The 15,251-nt window shown below is 41.0% G+C and overlaps 1 protein-coding gene across 5 annotated transcripts in view; it reads right to left on the bottom strand.

Annotated features, from left to right (window-relative positions):
* DAAM2 (dishevelled associated activator of morphogenesis 2) overlaps positions 1-15,251 on the bottom strand; it is a 230,671-nt gene that overhangs the window by 50,868 nt on the left and 164,552 nt on the right. For all 5 annotated transcript variants that reach the window (XM_068398622.1, XM_068398585.1, XM_068398604.1 and 2 more), the window contains 8 exons: positions 10,448-10,558; positions 9,333-9,436; positions 7,110-7,176; positions 6,056-6,173; positions 4,384-4,522; positions 2,893-2,951; positions 2,291-2,475; positions 1,010-1,327 (listed from right to left, as the gene is read on the bottom strand). In XM_068398622.1, the coding sequence (XP_068254723.1) occupies positions 1,010-1,327; positions 2,291-2,475; positions 2,893-2,951; positions 4,384-4,522; positions 6,056-6,173; positions 7,110-7,176; positions 9,333-9,436; positions 10,448-10,558 (1,101 nt within the window). The remainder of the gene's footprint in view (positions 1-1,009; positions 1,328-2,290; positions 2,476-2,892; positions 2,952-4,383; positions 4,523-6,055; positions 6,174-7,109; positions 7,177-9,332; positions 9,437-10,447; positions 10,559-15,251) is intronic.

Genomic DNA, 15,251 nt, shown 5'->3' on the forward strand with positions numbered 1-15,251 from the left:
TACATTCATATATATACATATATTAGTTATTATTTCTTTTCTTCAGAGCACTAAGTCCCATGTTCTGCAAAGGAAAATAAATCCCTGTCCTTACATTCTCTCCCACACCCCCCACGTGGCCTTGACAGACAAGCACAGACGGTGCAGCAAATATTTCACTTCACTTTATTTTAAAGAAAAGGAGAGAGGGGGAGAGAGAATTCTTGTGGCATTCCAGAAGTCCCTGGACACTCATTCCAAATGCCGGAGCTGGGCCCTGGGTGAGTTTCAGTCTAAAAGAGAACCTGGGTTTCTAGGCAGCCGTCCAAACTCAACACAGACACTTTTTTCCTTTCTAAATCAGTTTTTAAAAAATTAAGACCTAAAGAGAAGGGGAGGGGGAAAAAAAAGGAGAAGGAAGAGAGAGAGGTGGAGGGGAAGGAGAGGCAATGAAGGTAGCAAAAAATGAGTGCAACAGGAAGAATCCAAGTCCTCTGTTTTTATTGCCAATTTAGAGTTTTATTGCCAAGAGACAGAGTTGTAATCATGCAAGGAGAAGGGCGGCTTCCCTCGTGGCCATGAACAAATGGTGACGAGAATCAGGCCACCTTTCTTTCCTCGGTGACGACTCCTGCCAGCATAGAGGAGGCTAGTTTTGGAGCTGGTTCTCACCATCTTTTGCCTACATTGGCTCTGGCCATCCTTTTCCCTGATGCACAAGTGAGGGCAGCTCTGGCACACCAGTTCTGGAGATGTCCAGTTCTAGCTTATGTATTCAGTCCCACTACAGATTTGCCTAACTGATAGCATGCAGCTGAATCTAACTAGCACCTTGGTCATCACAGGAGATATGTTGCACTGCTGGAGAACTGGGGAGACTCCCTCAAGACAGTTACTGACTCCTACTGACCTAAGCCCAAGGAAAGCCACAATATCACTGACTTCTGTCACCTTGCACTTCATGGCATTAATCAACACTGAGTTATACTTAGAAAGTAAATTAATCACTGAGAGTACTGCAATTTCTTACCTCACTCAGCTTAGCCCAGTTGAAGGACTTCAGTGGGTGTGAAGGCTGTGGGATCGATTTCTTCTTCAGGCTGGTGCCACTGCTGCTGAAGGTGGTTGTTGAAGGGGGTGGCATCCCCATGCTGAAGAAAGGTGGTGCTCCTGGTGGGGGAGGAGGTCCTCCTGGTGGAGGTGGTGGAGCAGGAGGAGGGGGACAGCTGGAGAAAGGCAGAGGAGGTGGCAGCGGGGGCAAATTCTCAGACATGTGAGAAGAGGACAAAGCTAATGGGCCACCTGGAGGCGGGGGTGGTGGGGGTGGGAAGGAAATGCTGCCCCCTTGCTGGAAAATAAAAAACACAGAAAAAGAAAGCAAACCGTTTAAAAGGCACAGTAACTCCATATTGCCAGCTGATGTGATTTTATTAGAAGTCTCAAAATATCTGGTGTTTTCTTTAAAGTCTCCTGCACTCAAAGCCATGCAATAAAGGGAGGAATCTCAGCTTTCATTTAAGAGAAAGTTTCAAGCCCTTGAAGTTGTGGAGAAGAGCTTGAAAAAAGGAACCATAAATGGCTCAGAAAAACAGAAAGCTAGTAAAAGAAGCCAAAATGTATTATTTTCTCCTTATGTATGAAAAAAGAGAAAAGTTCAATCTTATGAACTTTTGAACTCCTGGGTTTTAAACCTTAGGGTTTGAAATACTGAATACCTGTCATTAGGTGCCACTAATGCAAAGTGGGAGAGGGGAGGAGGGAATGAATCTGCTTTCTGCAGTGTCTAACTTCTCAGGGCCGTGTCCGGGCCGTGTCCTGGTGAGTTGAGGCTCAGGCATGCTGCCGGGACAGGAGCACGAAGCAGGAGGGAGCAGCTGCAAATGTCACTGCTGCAGAGCTCCAAGACAATACAGATGCTCTTGAAGCATCACACGAATCCTGTTTCTTCACTAAATTTACTTTCACATCTGGGAGATTTCTCTCTGTTCCACTGAAATAACAACCAGGGCCACTCCACTCAGCAGTAAAATTATGTCTAGAGGGGGACCTGTGTGACTCAGCAGCTCCTGCAAGGAAAGTGGCTGAGGAGAAGGAATGGAGCAGCCCATGTGTTATCCATTCTATACTACCAGCTCAGGGATTTCAGTCTCAACTAAAAGCTGAGAAGCTTCTAAGTATTCATCTTTCTAGCTGGCTAGACAGACTCTCTCTGTACTGACCACAGAAAGTGTTTCACTCATAATGTGCTTTTGTTCATCATCCACTAGTTAGCAGGCTTTAAACAAGGATGGGAAGAGTCCCAATCTTATACCGAGAACTCATTAAGTTGAGCCACCAGGTCGTTCATCTGGTCCCGAGTCTGGCGCAGTTCCAAGGATTCCTTCTGCAGCTTGTCCTTCATTTTGTTCAGTGTCTTCATCATTTCATCTTTCTCCTGGGTCTTTGTCTCACATTCCCGCTCCTTCTTCTCTAGCCTGCTCATCAGCTCGGCGTGATCTAGGGGGAACAGGCAAGTGGGGCTGATGAAATAAAGATCATGAACAGTTCCTGAAGGGATGCAGGTTATGCTGAAATAAAGCTGACAAACCTTTCAGTTCAGCTGGGGATGTTTAATGAGACTAGGAAAAAGAAAACAGAGTCTGACTGTCTTGACAGTGATCTCCAGTGATCAAGACAGCAATGCCCAAGTTTCACTTAGACTGTAAAATCACTTCATGTGAGGACTGAGGGAAACCCCATCCTATGAAACACATAAACTGATCACCATAAGACAAAATGTACTGGAGGCAACAAAGCCGGGTTTGTCCATGAGAGGAAAAGTTGTGCCCAGCTCTGCTGCCTGCTGCTCTGTGACTAAATCGGGATCAGTCTTGCCTCCTCTTTTGCCTCCCCAAGCACAGAGGATGAACTCACCTTTCCGAAACTTCTCTGCCTGGTCCCTCCACTGCTTGACTTCATTTTCATTCACCAGCCTGAAAGACGAAATCAGATCACTTAAACTTGTTCTGAGTTACCCAGGCTAAAAGGCAAGTGGCCATTATGTGTAGTGATCAGCAAAAGGCAACCTGGTGAATTTACATGTTTATACAGGATCATACCAGTGGTCAGTCTGGTTCCAGATCCCGATCCTTACTGTAGCCAATAGCTAATATAAATGTGATGGCTTGTTGCTCAAAGTCCTGAAAAGGGATAAAGGAATGCCTGGGGAAAAAATCCTAATATGTTCCTGTCTTCAGGTAATGCCCTCAAAGTGCCAAGTCTACTTATTTTGAAAGAGAAGTCACACTAAAATAATCACAGCTGCTGTGGGTTAGAAGTTACCCCGCCCTTAATACGAGACCAGATTGCCATCTTTTTTTCTACTTTCTGTGGTTCTATTTTTTCTTTCTTACAAGGAGTGAGGATGCTTATCTATTGGGTAATATATCAGTAACAAGGCAATGCTCATATCTCATACTGGCACAGCTATTTCCTATTACTGACAGAAAATATGCAGGGCATGCCAGGGACTGATTAGATATGCAGAATGAGTAGCTATGACAGTAGAAAGGGAAGAACAGGCATGAGGTCTACAATGAAGTCTGATACCCAGATGGACAGAAAGAGATCAACACCAGTGTATTTTTCCATTATGAGAAATCAGTTTTGATTTTGTCTCATGCCTGTAACAGGAGGGACTATAAGATTTTTAGTACAGGAAAATTTGGTTTCATATGAGGCTTATGTTCTACAAAATGCTCTTTTCAGTGGATAACTCAGAAGGGTAATGGGCCACGAATTACCTGCAGAGGCAGATGGATGGGATGAAGAATCCAAAAGTTTGGCTAAAAAAGGACTGAGAACAGGGAAGTTGAGATGAGAGCCAGCTCATGTAGCTAGACTTCTCAAATGATGCATCCTATGGGAAAAAATAACGGTAGTGCCCTCAGCCAAGTCTGTGGGTGAGAGCATGCAGACATTTTATGAAGAGGTAAAAGGTTTTGTGTGCTAGGTGAGGGTTGCTTTTCACTATTTGAAATCTTTCTAAACTATGTGCTCATTACTGAGGAATGAGGTTCTAAGTGGAGATGACCACTTTTTTTTTTTTTAATATCAATGAAAGCTTTCATCAACATTCTGAATGAAAAAAGGCACATGAGGAAGCCTTGTTATAATATCATGGGTATTTTTTATGCTCTTCTAACCAGCTTAATATTTAATAGAAATAAGAAGCCAAAGGCAAGGACTTTGCTAGAAAACACCATCTGATTAAGATGTCATTGGAAGGAAACTATTTAGAAGACTAAAAAGACAATGAGAAGCTGTAAGTTAAAATAAGAAACTCCTCAGATATGATATTTTATTGCATACTTATCGTATACTTATACCTGCATAATAGAAATAAACAATAATAATGCAGCTTACATTTTAATGATATTTTTGACATTGAAGTTTTCCAATGGAGCTATATCTGGATCATCTCCTCGTTCATCCTGAAGAACGATTTGTTGCAGTATTCTGTCCAACAGCTGCCACTGCTGGAAGTTTCCTCCATTCCTCCTATCTGTATGGAAAAAGACCAACCATGAGAACTTCCATCTCCATGCCAAAGTGCACAGACCTGCCAACAGACTGGCAGCCCTTCCTTTCCACCTTTCATCTCAATCCTGTATGTAGTAAATTATAGAACACAAAGCCTAACATCCAACTGTTGCTAGCAGATTATTTACAAACACCTGGCATATTGGAACACCATATAACAGGCATGGGCAACTCTGTGTCTGATTTGCACATTCTGGCTGTGCAACCCTTTTGACATATTAACTCTAACTTGCACTTTAAATGCCTGCAGAAGTGATTCCTTTGTGATTGCTGTTACTCAGTATTTTCTGGGGCTTGTTGTCAGGGTTTTTTTTTTTTGGTACCTAGGTGACATGAAGAGCAGGCACTGTAAAAACAATCAGATGTTCTATCTGCATGCTCAGTTATCTGCAGGTCAATAAAACTCAACTGGCATGAAAAATTCATACAAACGTGACCAAAAAGTGTGGAGAGAAAGAACAGAAATTGAACCAAAGGCACCGATTCCATGGATATCAAACAGAAGAGCCAGAGCAACATAAAGGTCACTTCAGCTCCCTGAGTTACATAACATAGACCTTTAGATTCTTTAAATCTGCTCCAGTACAATGCTGTCCTGGCCTAGTAGGATTTAGCCCCTCTGCCACCAAAAATCCAGGTCAATATCTAAAGTTAAAGTACTGTCTTAAAGAGTAATATTAAGGAGACCACTGGGACAGAAAACTGCTTGCATTTGTGCATGGCAGTACTTGAATCTAATGAGTGTCTGAAAACAAAATACATTACTTTCTGAAAAAGCACACCACAGTACATCTCCTTCATGTTCCCTTCTCAGTTTGACTGCTCAAGTATGGCTGAAAGTAATGAAGACCAGCACCTGTTACCTAACAGGATCAAGGTAGGCAGTTCTTTAGTGATCTTGCTATGCTTTTGCTCAGCTGCCACACTCTGGAAGCATAACTGAATTATTTTATTACAGTTAACAAGAGGATTCCTATCACTTCTCTTGAAAACAAATGCCAATGTTACTTTTCAGTTTGAGTTCAGGAGCCCTTCACTGATGCATTGCCATGAGATAGCAGCCTGAAGACTTACTGTGGAATTTCCCAGTGACAGAACAGCTTTCAAGTACTGTATTGTTTCACCAGAAAAATTCCTCACTGCATTTTGTTAATATTCAAAATGCTATCTATTTCTGGGAATTCCCTGATCTAGAGCACAAGGGCTCTTTCTTTTTTAAAACTTCTAATTTAAAATCATTAAAAGCTCTGTCAGTGACTAACTGGAATGTCTCAGCTACTTAATTTTATTTGCAAGTGCCAAGAGGTCAAGCTGCTGCCTTAAGTATTGCGACAAAAATCTGCTGGATGGAGTCAGTGTAAGATACCAAGTCCCTTAGCCAGTGCCGAGGTCTGAATGGAAGATACTGTGTGTGTCCTGGTATCTGTGACCCTGTACCTACACCAAAGCTTCACCCAGGTCTTCAGTACCCCTTGCTCTGTACTGATGTACTCACATGGCATCTGCAAGCAGTGCTGGAGGATGGATAACAAATAGGGATAGGCGTCTGTGTGCTTCAGTCTCTTCTTGATCAACTCAAACATCTGAGAGGCACTTTTTGTATCAATGTGGATCTGAAGTGAGAGAAGGTAATGAAAGAACAAGTGAGAGAAAAACCATGCACAGTGAAAGCCTGACTGTGAAAGGTCTGATCAACAGAGAGACAGGCAAATTTCCTGCAACTGGACCTCTGCAGAGTCTCGTGCAATGTCCAGCTGCAAGTTCCAGTGAGAAGCACTGAATGGGTCTTTGAGACCAGCATTGCCATCCCTACTCCTGCATGGAAAAGATCCCCAAAGTAAAGGACAAGAAAGGTGGGAGGCATGCAAAGCCACCGAGAGCTGTTCTGGAGCAAGCAAAACATTTGAGTCCTAGAAAGTGGTGGCACAAATAGTACAAGCTAAGCAGGAAAGGGCTAGTTGTTCTGTATCAGTGTGTGGCAACAGCTGGTCATGAAGAAAGAGGAAACTATAACTATTCTGGACCCTACAGCCTCTTACTGTTGCTAGAGGTTGTGGAAACTGTCCTTGTTTATGCCCGTCTTTAAAATCCACCCAATATAAAATACTGATCCTCTCCACAGGCTCTGAGGTGACAGTCTTCAGAAGAGTTTCCTGTAATCTTGGGAAAAGTATCAGAGAAGACCCCAAGCTTCACGCACAGTCCCATAAAGGGAATGTCTGAAACTGGAATGCATCTGGATCATCACGACTGAGAACATGAGAGCAGGGTTGAGAACCTCCTCCACTCCTGAACCTTCAGCCAAACAAAAGAAAGAAGTCCTTGTCAAAGATACTTGGCAGAAGCCCTGTCTGTGATCATTGTTTTCATTGTTCACACATCACGGACCCCCTACTTACTAAATGAGAAACAGTGAAAACAAGAGCACCAGCCACTCTCAGCACCGACGTCAATCAGTGTTTTCAGGGAACACAAAGGGAAGTTGCACCAAGCATCCAAAGTGAATGTTCAGCTTTGGCAAGTTTGGGTAACTCCAGAAGAAAACTTACCAGGTCAAACCGCTTGGCAAGTTCCAGGTCATCTTCATTTCTGACCATCTCAAAGAAATCTAAGTGCCTAAGAGAAAACAGAAAAACAAAACAAAGAAAACCTGCCAAAGTTCATGGCATAATTCAGACTTAAACTAAGCATGTCACTACAGAAGCAGCAACACCTCATTTCCAGCTAGAACACTTGGAAATTGGCAAGCCTTTCTTACATGAAGTGCTGGGATAGGTATGCAAGGCAACACATGGAGGTCAGTGACAGACTAAAAGGAATGGCTGGCTGAGGTATACATGCTCTTCAATCCTTGTGCTAAGTCACTGTGTTGAGGTAAGGCTGCTGAAAATAAACACGAACTAGGAAAGGGATATTCTGTTTGTGATGAATGCAATACTTGCAGTAGTAATACATTTCTAAAAAGTCCATGCCATACTTGTGAACCAGATATTAGACCATTAACAAGTAGTTTCTTTTACACAGTGGAGCAGAGATGCATTCAGAGGATTAGTTAAACAGTAAAGCTCACAGCTGTCTTTACATTTGCCTATTGATGAGCACAGCCCCATGCCTCTGTTGGGATCTGGGGGACCTGGTGAGAAACACATTTGACCATGACATCTGGATTTCTCTTGCATGGAGACCAGAGCACAGCAAATGATATGGAAGAAAGGCTGTGGCACATCCTCCTGTATAGACCTGGCATATAGTTGATATAATCCAGGCATCTGGGATCCTCTCAAACCTCTGTTATCATTCTCATCACTGTAACTTGTAAGATCCAAAAGTGCCCCTAAGCCCCTCCTAAACACTCCTGGTTACTGACCAAAGGAACAGGGCAGTCCTATTGCCTACAGGACAGATTCTCTTCTTGGTTATAATACTGTAGGTCAAAAGTAACATTTCTGGTTCCAGCTCTGCAGCAAACTGTAGACACATACAACTACATGTAATCTTTCCTTGTGACATTAATACACAGGTATATGCCTCCACCTGCTCAGAGATGTGAGGCCACTCTTTATGACAGGCAGCTGGTGCTAACATGGTGCTTATGCAGAATCTCAGGCATATTACGTTTGCACCCAGGGATAGCTTTGTCACCCTATTGCAGCTCCTGACAGTGGATGTTTGAGAAAACAGTGCCTTGAAAGCTGCAGGCATAGGCCCAATCCTTAGGTTTTTCACCATGTGCTTTGGCAAACTTGACCCTTCTATCTAGGAAATCCCAGATATCAGATACCTACAAATCAGCTCTGCTCTGTAGGAATAGGCTTGGAGTAGCAGACAATAAGGGATAGCAGTACATCAGCAGGTCAATGCCTCTCCACAAAGCTTAATGTGGTCACAGGAGAAGGTATACTCCCACGGCTGCCTGCTCTTACACCTTAAAATGCTTCATTTGGTTAAGCAAATGGATTTTACCAGGCTCCTCACTGGTTCATCAGTCTTTTAGCTTCTTGAAGTGCCTCAGTCATATTGTTCAGAATGTCTACTCCAAGTTTATTTCAGCATGTGGCTTTGTGAAGGGTTTAATTTAAGGTCATTAGCAGCTTCAGTTACTGTGGCAAAATATGGAATTACTAGTGGAGAAAGTATTTATTATCCACATAACTTTTAACACAGTAATTTGAAGGTACCATTCACTGTTACATGTTGTGCAGTAGCAGGACTGTTTAAAGATGCTCCTCATTATTCTCTCTTGCCCCCTTGGCATTTCTACCCCTTCGCCCACCACAGGTCCTCCTTCTCTCATAGTTGTGCCACTGCCACTGTTTGGGAGGCTGTGGTACAAGCTAGATCACAAAAAAGACTGAGCTCAAAGAAAAACCTTGGAAACTCAGAACCTGTGCTTTGACCACACATATTCAGTCTCAATGAAGTCAATGAAGTACTGGCTTCCCTCCCTCCTACCAGGACAGGCTTTTGTTCTAGTTTTGCAACAAAAGAAAAAGAATCAGAACATTTTTTTTTCATTCTGATTGTCATTCCCAGCTTAGAAGAAAAGCAATTCAGAAACTTCTTGCCACAGCCACTGCCCATTTAGTATGTATGTTTCCTACTTCATCTGGTGATTTTAATTTTAAGGACAAATCTCTTTTTTGTCTTTAAAGGGAATCAGTTTTAGGGAGAGACAGAGACAGCTTTGTGCTTAAATCTGAAACTCACACCAAGACAGTTTTCTAAGAACTCTTTCTGTTGATCAATAACTGTTCTCAGAAAATATGTCTTACCTGTCCAGTGTGGCATTCTCATGTTCTCTTAGCTTGTCAATGACGGGTTGAATTCCCAGCATTAGAAACTCATATCGTAGGTGTAATCGGAACTCCAAATTGTCCTTAACAAGTGAGGAAAAAACAAGTTATTAGGTTCCAAAAGCTTTTAATCACATTTAAAAAAAATAAATTACTGAAAACTTCAGTTCTTCCCTTTTTAATATCCTCTATCCTGACCCAAATTCACAGGATGATTAATTCCAGTAAAGTAAGTAAAAAACATTAATGCCTTTGCCTCTGTTTCACTTAAAAATACAGTCCTTATTTACCTACAATGAGTTCTGCATACCCAGTCAGAAGGACAGCACTGTCCATGTTGTTCCACAAAGAACAAAAATTATTAGTGTTTGTCCTGCTAGTCCATTAGCGGTCCACCTCCTGCTTACAGATGAACAGCACTGCAGTCTTCCTCCTAGTTTCTATGTTTATTTGTCATAAATCATCATATACTCTGACAAACCTGACACCTATTCAGTGGGATGTTACCGGCCTGCCGCATATAGAGACAGATACATTGTCAGACAGAGCTCTTCTGAGCTTGCTGTCTGTTGTGGTTTAACCAAAAAAAAAAAAAAGAAAAGCCGATGTAACAAAAGTAACACTTTTAATGAGACAAAATCAGTTTAAACTATCCTTTAGACTCAAAAGAAACCCTTGTTAATGAAGGCAAAACAACAGTCTTTTCTGAAATGTCTCCCTTTGACATTTTTAAATTAAAACGTTTTGAGTTTGGCTTTGAGTCAAAACATTTCAAAACATTTCTGAAGGTAAACCCAAATGTTTTCTAAAAGGCTGAAATCAAGAGGTAAATGCTTTGCAGTTCTTTAAAACAAACAAAAAACCCCAAAGCAATCATTTCAGTGCAAGTAGTCTATGTTATATTAGATGAGGCTGGGAATTAAATAATATGGAAGACAATGTAAGGCTGATATTAACAATTAAGCATTATTTTCCACAAACTATATCCACTCAATAAACAAGATTTGTGACTTAATCTACTAGCCATTTCCAAGTTTATTCAAGAATAATTCAAGCATAACATTTTAGAAGGAATTTCCAGGGCAGTGACTCACCTCACCAGCACCAGCATTCAGAACAGCATTGATAAAGGACATAATGGCTGTTTTGAGATTTACTTCATCTCGATATCGCCCCATGCTTCGGTCTAGCTCGTTCAACAATGTCTGAAACAAAGCAGCAGGCTGGGTTAGAGGATATAATTCTAATTTCTTGCACCATTTTGCATACTGCTCATGAGATATGCACACAGTCTTCTTTTGATTTGCTATATATTTGCTTAAAGAAATATTTTTTTTCAGACAAGGTTGTTAGCAATTTTGGATATGCCACAATAAACAAATGAAGAATAGTGACAGGAATAAAAGGCTCACCTGATCTTAATGAAAAAAAAAAAAAAAGTATTTTTTTAAACAAGCTATTATTTGAGAAAAAGCAGATGCCCTTTATAGTTCCTGCCAACATGATCTAAGAAAGCAGCAGAATGATGTCCTTCCTAGTCAGTTAACTCTGTATGGTGAATATGACAGGGAGTTTACACATTCAGAAAACCAGCATCAGATTCATACATCTTTTCTACTCACATCCCTCAAGTAATTTTCATTATTTTCTTGGATCTCAGCAGGATAGATTGCACTTAAGTATACAGGGATACAGAATTCTAACGAGAAGCTGTCTTTTGAGGAATAAAACCTATATGTGGACCTTGGAAGATTTCTCCTTGTTCCTTCACTTACAACCATTTCACATGAAGCAGACAATTACCTACCTCTTGGTAAGCTCCTATTAGGAATTTGCAAATAACAGGAATATCCTCTGTGCCTACAGCTCCAAAGCTAAGATGAATTACACAGCTCCACTGAAAGTGCAGTTACAGAATCATAGAATGGTTTGGGTTGGAAGTGACTTTTAAAGATCATCTAGTCCAACTCTCCTGCAATGGGCAGTGACATCTTTTAACTAGAGCAGGTTGCTCAAAGCCCCATCCAGCCTGACCTTGAACAGTTCCAGTGATGGGGCATCTACAACTTCTCACGGCAAGTCATTCCAGTGTCTCACCACCCTCATCATAAAAAAAAAAAAAAATCCTCCTTTTATCCTATCTAAATGTAGCCTCTTTTAGTTTAAAACCATTATCCATTGTCCTGTCACTACATGCCCTGGTAAAAAGTCTTTCTCCATCTTTCTTATAAGCTCCCTTTATATTTTGAGAACTGCTATAAGGTCTCCATGGAGACTGTATGTCTCCCTGTTAACCAAATAGCAGGGATATTTAGCATTCAGGAGGTATTTGGCACAGAAATGTTTTTGATCTAATCTCTACATACTTACAGACATTTCACCATAATCTTGTGGCTATCAGGAGATAAAGGAGAGAAAAGACTAGACAAATAATGTTGGTAGCCTGTGCCTTATACGGTCTTATACTTGAATATTTACCGAAGAGGTTATATGTGGAAACTGATTAGCCATGAAAGCAACCCTACTTTTAGCTTTGTGCTGATGACCATGAATCTTCTCTTCAGGATCTTCTCTGATCAGTTCATAATTCCAAGGATGATTTTCCTTACTGGAAGAGTAACAAATTCCACTTGAGATCTGCCAGTTCAATTGTATGCCTCTCACTCCAGCGTTAATAAATGCCCCACACTCATAAATTTGTTTTGCTGATGAACTAGAAAAGACAGAATTCTTTTTACTCTTCCCAAGAAGTTTTGGCCATAAAGGGAGAACGAACACAAAAATAACTTCTTAGTGTTCACCTCAGCAGATTCATCTAAATAATATTTTGAAGCTATGATGCTGATTAAGGAAGTTCATTTTCCTTCAGTCAGTCTTCTGTCCCTGGCTACTGAAAGTATTCATTCAGAGCAAAATCTTTTCTGTGTTCATCATCAGTTTCATAGGTCTATCTTGTTTCCTGTAGAAAACAGACATCACCATGGAGATACGCCTCAAGAAACCAGGGGAATATCCTCCTGTGCATTCCCCAGGGGAAAGAATACCCTCCTGGCTTCATGCAAACCCTTTGCTTGTTTTTGTATAAAAATCTTTTGATCGATCATACATTGCTACTGACAGCTGTTCTTGTATCTGAGCATAGTATATTCACTATCAATCAAGCAGGCTTGACTTCATACACTCCTTTTTCTTGTATCTTCTAAATTGCCCAGAGGGCACTTGCAAATGTCCCTGCTCCTGACATTTGAACTTCCATCACATCCATGATTTCCCAGTAGTTATATTAAGGCCAAATACCACCCCTTTCCCCATTTTGTTAGAAAGGGGAATGAGTCTTACATAAAAATACATGAAATGCCCTACTGAGTCAGACTGATGGTCTGTCCAGTCCAGCATCCTTATCTCTGACAACGACAATAGCAGACTATTTAAGAGGTCTTTAAATTCACAAACAAACCCAACTCTTCAACTTGACAAATAAGCAGAAGTGAAATAAATGAGAGAATTTAGTTCTGTTACTGTCAGATTTGACACTGAAACCCAAAGCACATGTGTATTCTTGGAATAATTTAAGTAGCCATTACCACAGAAGCATGAAAACCAAGGATGGTTTAGCTGTCTTCTTCAGGGGCCTCAATCCTACCATATATTCTCACAGACTTTCACAAACATGCTAGACTCTATGCAACAACATATCAAATACAGCATCCAGATAGGCTGAAGGAGTTAACAAAAGTTTTCTATCCCCCATTTCAGAAGGCTGGACTAGGAGCAAAATGCAGTGGGGCCCAAGCCAAATTCAGGGCAAGAAAAACAAAAACTCTGGGTTACACTAAGCTAATTGAAGAGCAGCACATCTTCATGTGATTGTTCAGCTCTAGAAGGAAACACTGTAAGTTCATGTAATTCCTAAAGATCAGAATCTACACCCACACACCGTGGCCACACTCCAATATCTCCAACCCTTTGTGAATGGCTGCAGTTCAAGTCTTCACTTGAACATTTCCTGTGAAAAATATTTCACCACACCACACCTCTTGGCAGCCACTCTGTGGCCCAATTGATCTTACGGTTGTAAAGGTTTTTCCTACTATTTAAGCAAAACTTTCCTCACTTAATCCCATTATTCCTCATCACTGACATCCAGTAGGGTTTCATTCAACCTGCAGCAAACCTCAAAAGGCTTTGGATGAGCCCTGAGGGGAAGAAGCAAATCACGTGGGAATACAGGATTTTAATTTGTTCCTTATTAGCTCCTCTACTACAATTCCAAATTGATCAGATTTCTCCCTACAGATTATGGTCTGTACTAGTGGTGTTTAACGCAAACCAGGCAAGAGTGCTCTGGAAGGAATGCTCCTAATCTCCACCTTTTCAACTGACGATATCAAGCTTCCTTTATTCCTTCACCTCAAGCTTCAAAATTTCTAGCAGCATTAAGGAGGAAAATAAGTGTTCTGCCCAAAGCAGCCCAGCAAGTGAGATCAGCTCCTTTCAAACAGTATCTAACACCTCAGTTCTCTCAAGACTAAAAGGAAAATTATTTCTCCCCACAGGGGTCCCCAGCTGGGTGGGTGATTGAGACAGCAAACTAGGCTGGAAGGGCACTGGATCATCCTGATATATTTTTCTGGGCCAGTGCAGCATTATGACTTTGCAACATTAGTTTGATTAAAAATATGGCATATTAAAAAGTACAACATGTTACAATGTCATAACACAATGCATTCACTCCACAGGAGAAATGAGGGAAAGCAGCAAGCAAAACAATAATCAGAAAGGCAACAGTTTAGGGAAGAGTAAGATTGTGCCCCTTTCACAAAGGAAACCAGTCATAAATAGGATAATGCAGACATGAACAGCACTAAAATCAGAGACTCTTCTTTCTCAGTTTTCATAGCATTTTAGAAATCTCCATCTGCAGAAGAAAAGCACCTAAGAAATTCAAGATAAAGCAATGTTTTCATGGTAACACAGTAAGTCAGTGACAGAATTACACTAGTACTGATTTTGAATACATCAGATGGAAAAGAATCCCAGCAAGGACACCAAGGGCTCATCTTCCTAATTCCATATTTCTGCTTTGAGGGTTTATTGTCTGGCTTTCCAATGTTTTCTTACATCTCTCTTCTTTAAGGGGCAGAGTAGAACTTGTAGGCAAAGAAGCATATTTCAAATAAAAGCTGGATGAAGAAAAGACAGAGCTTTTCCACATTGCCTCAGGAAGGAGACTGAAGGCATGCTTTTATACTATTGTGGTATTTGAGTAAAGATGGAATACTACTCTGAAGAGGACAGTTTTCAAGGGATATCTTTAAAGAGGAACTGCAGACTGCCTGTTGGACATTAAAGGGAGAGTTATGCCAGGCAGAAGGTCAGCATGAAAGAAGGGTCAAAGATAAAGCAGGCAAAGGGATCAGCTGCAGCAAGCATGAGCAAATAGGAATAGCCACAATATAAATTCAGACACAAACATAAAGTGTAGAATCTTGTTGCAAGTGCCAAGACAAAGATGATCCCAACAGAGCTGTGAACACACTGAACAGCGGAGATATAGGGTGAAGTTGTAGTACTAAAATGCATTCGACAGAAGACTGAAGTCTCAACAGAGAAGAGTAAGTTCTGGAGAATCTCCCATAGCTTTAAAGTGACTCCTCTCTGAAGTTAAGGATTAGATTGATAATTGCAGTCAGTAGATGAAGTGTTGGCAATTTAGAAAGAAGCAATATTTTACATCAGATTTTCCACTCAGAATTTCCACATGATATTTTGTTAAGGAGATAGTCCTTCATATTCATAAAAGTTCTATCTATATTTTCCATTAACTTCAATTAAAAAAACACATCAAAAAGCAAGGACATCCTTTCCAAAATATTTCAGCACAGTTTGATTCGTGGT

This window comes from Nyctibius grandis, chromosome 1 (assembly GCF_013368605.1).
Source record: "Nyctibius grandis isolate bNycGra1 chromosome 1, bNycGra1.pri, whole genome shotgun sequence".
Lineage (NCBI taxonomy): Eukaryota > Metazoa > Chordata > Aves > Nyctibiiformes > Nyctibiidae > Nyctibius > Nyctibius grandis.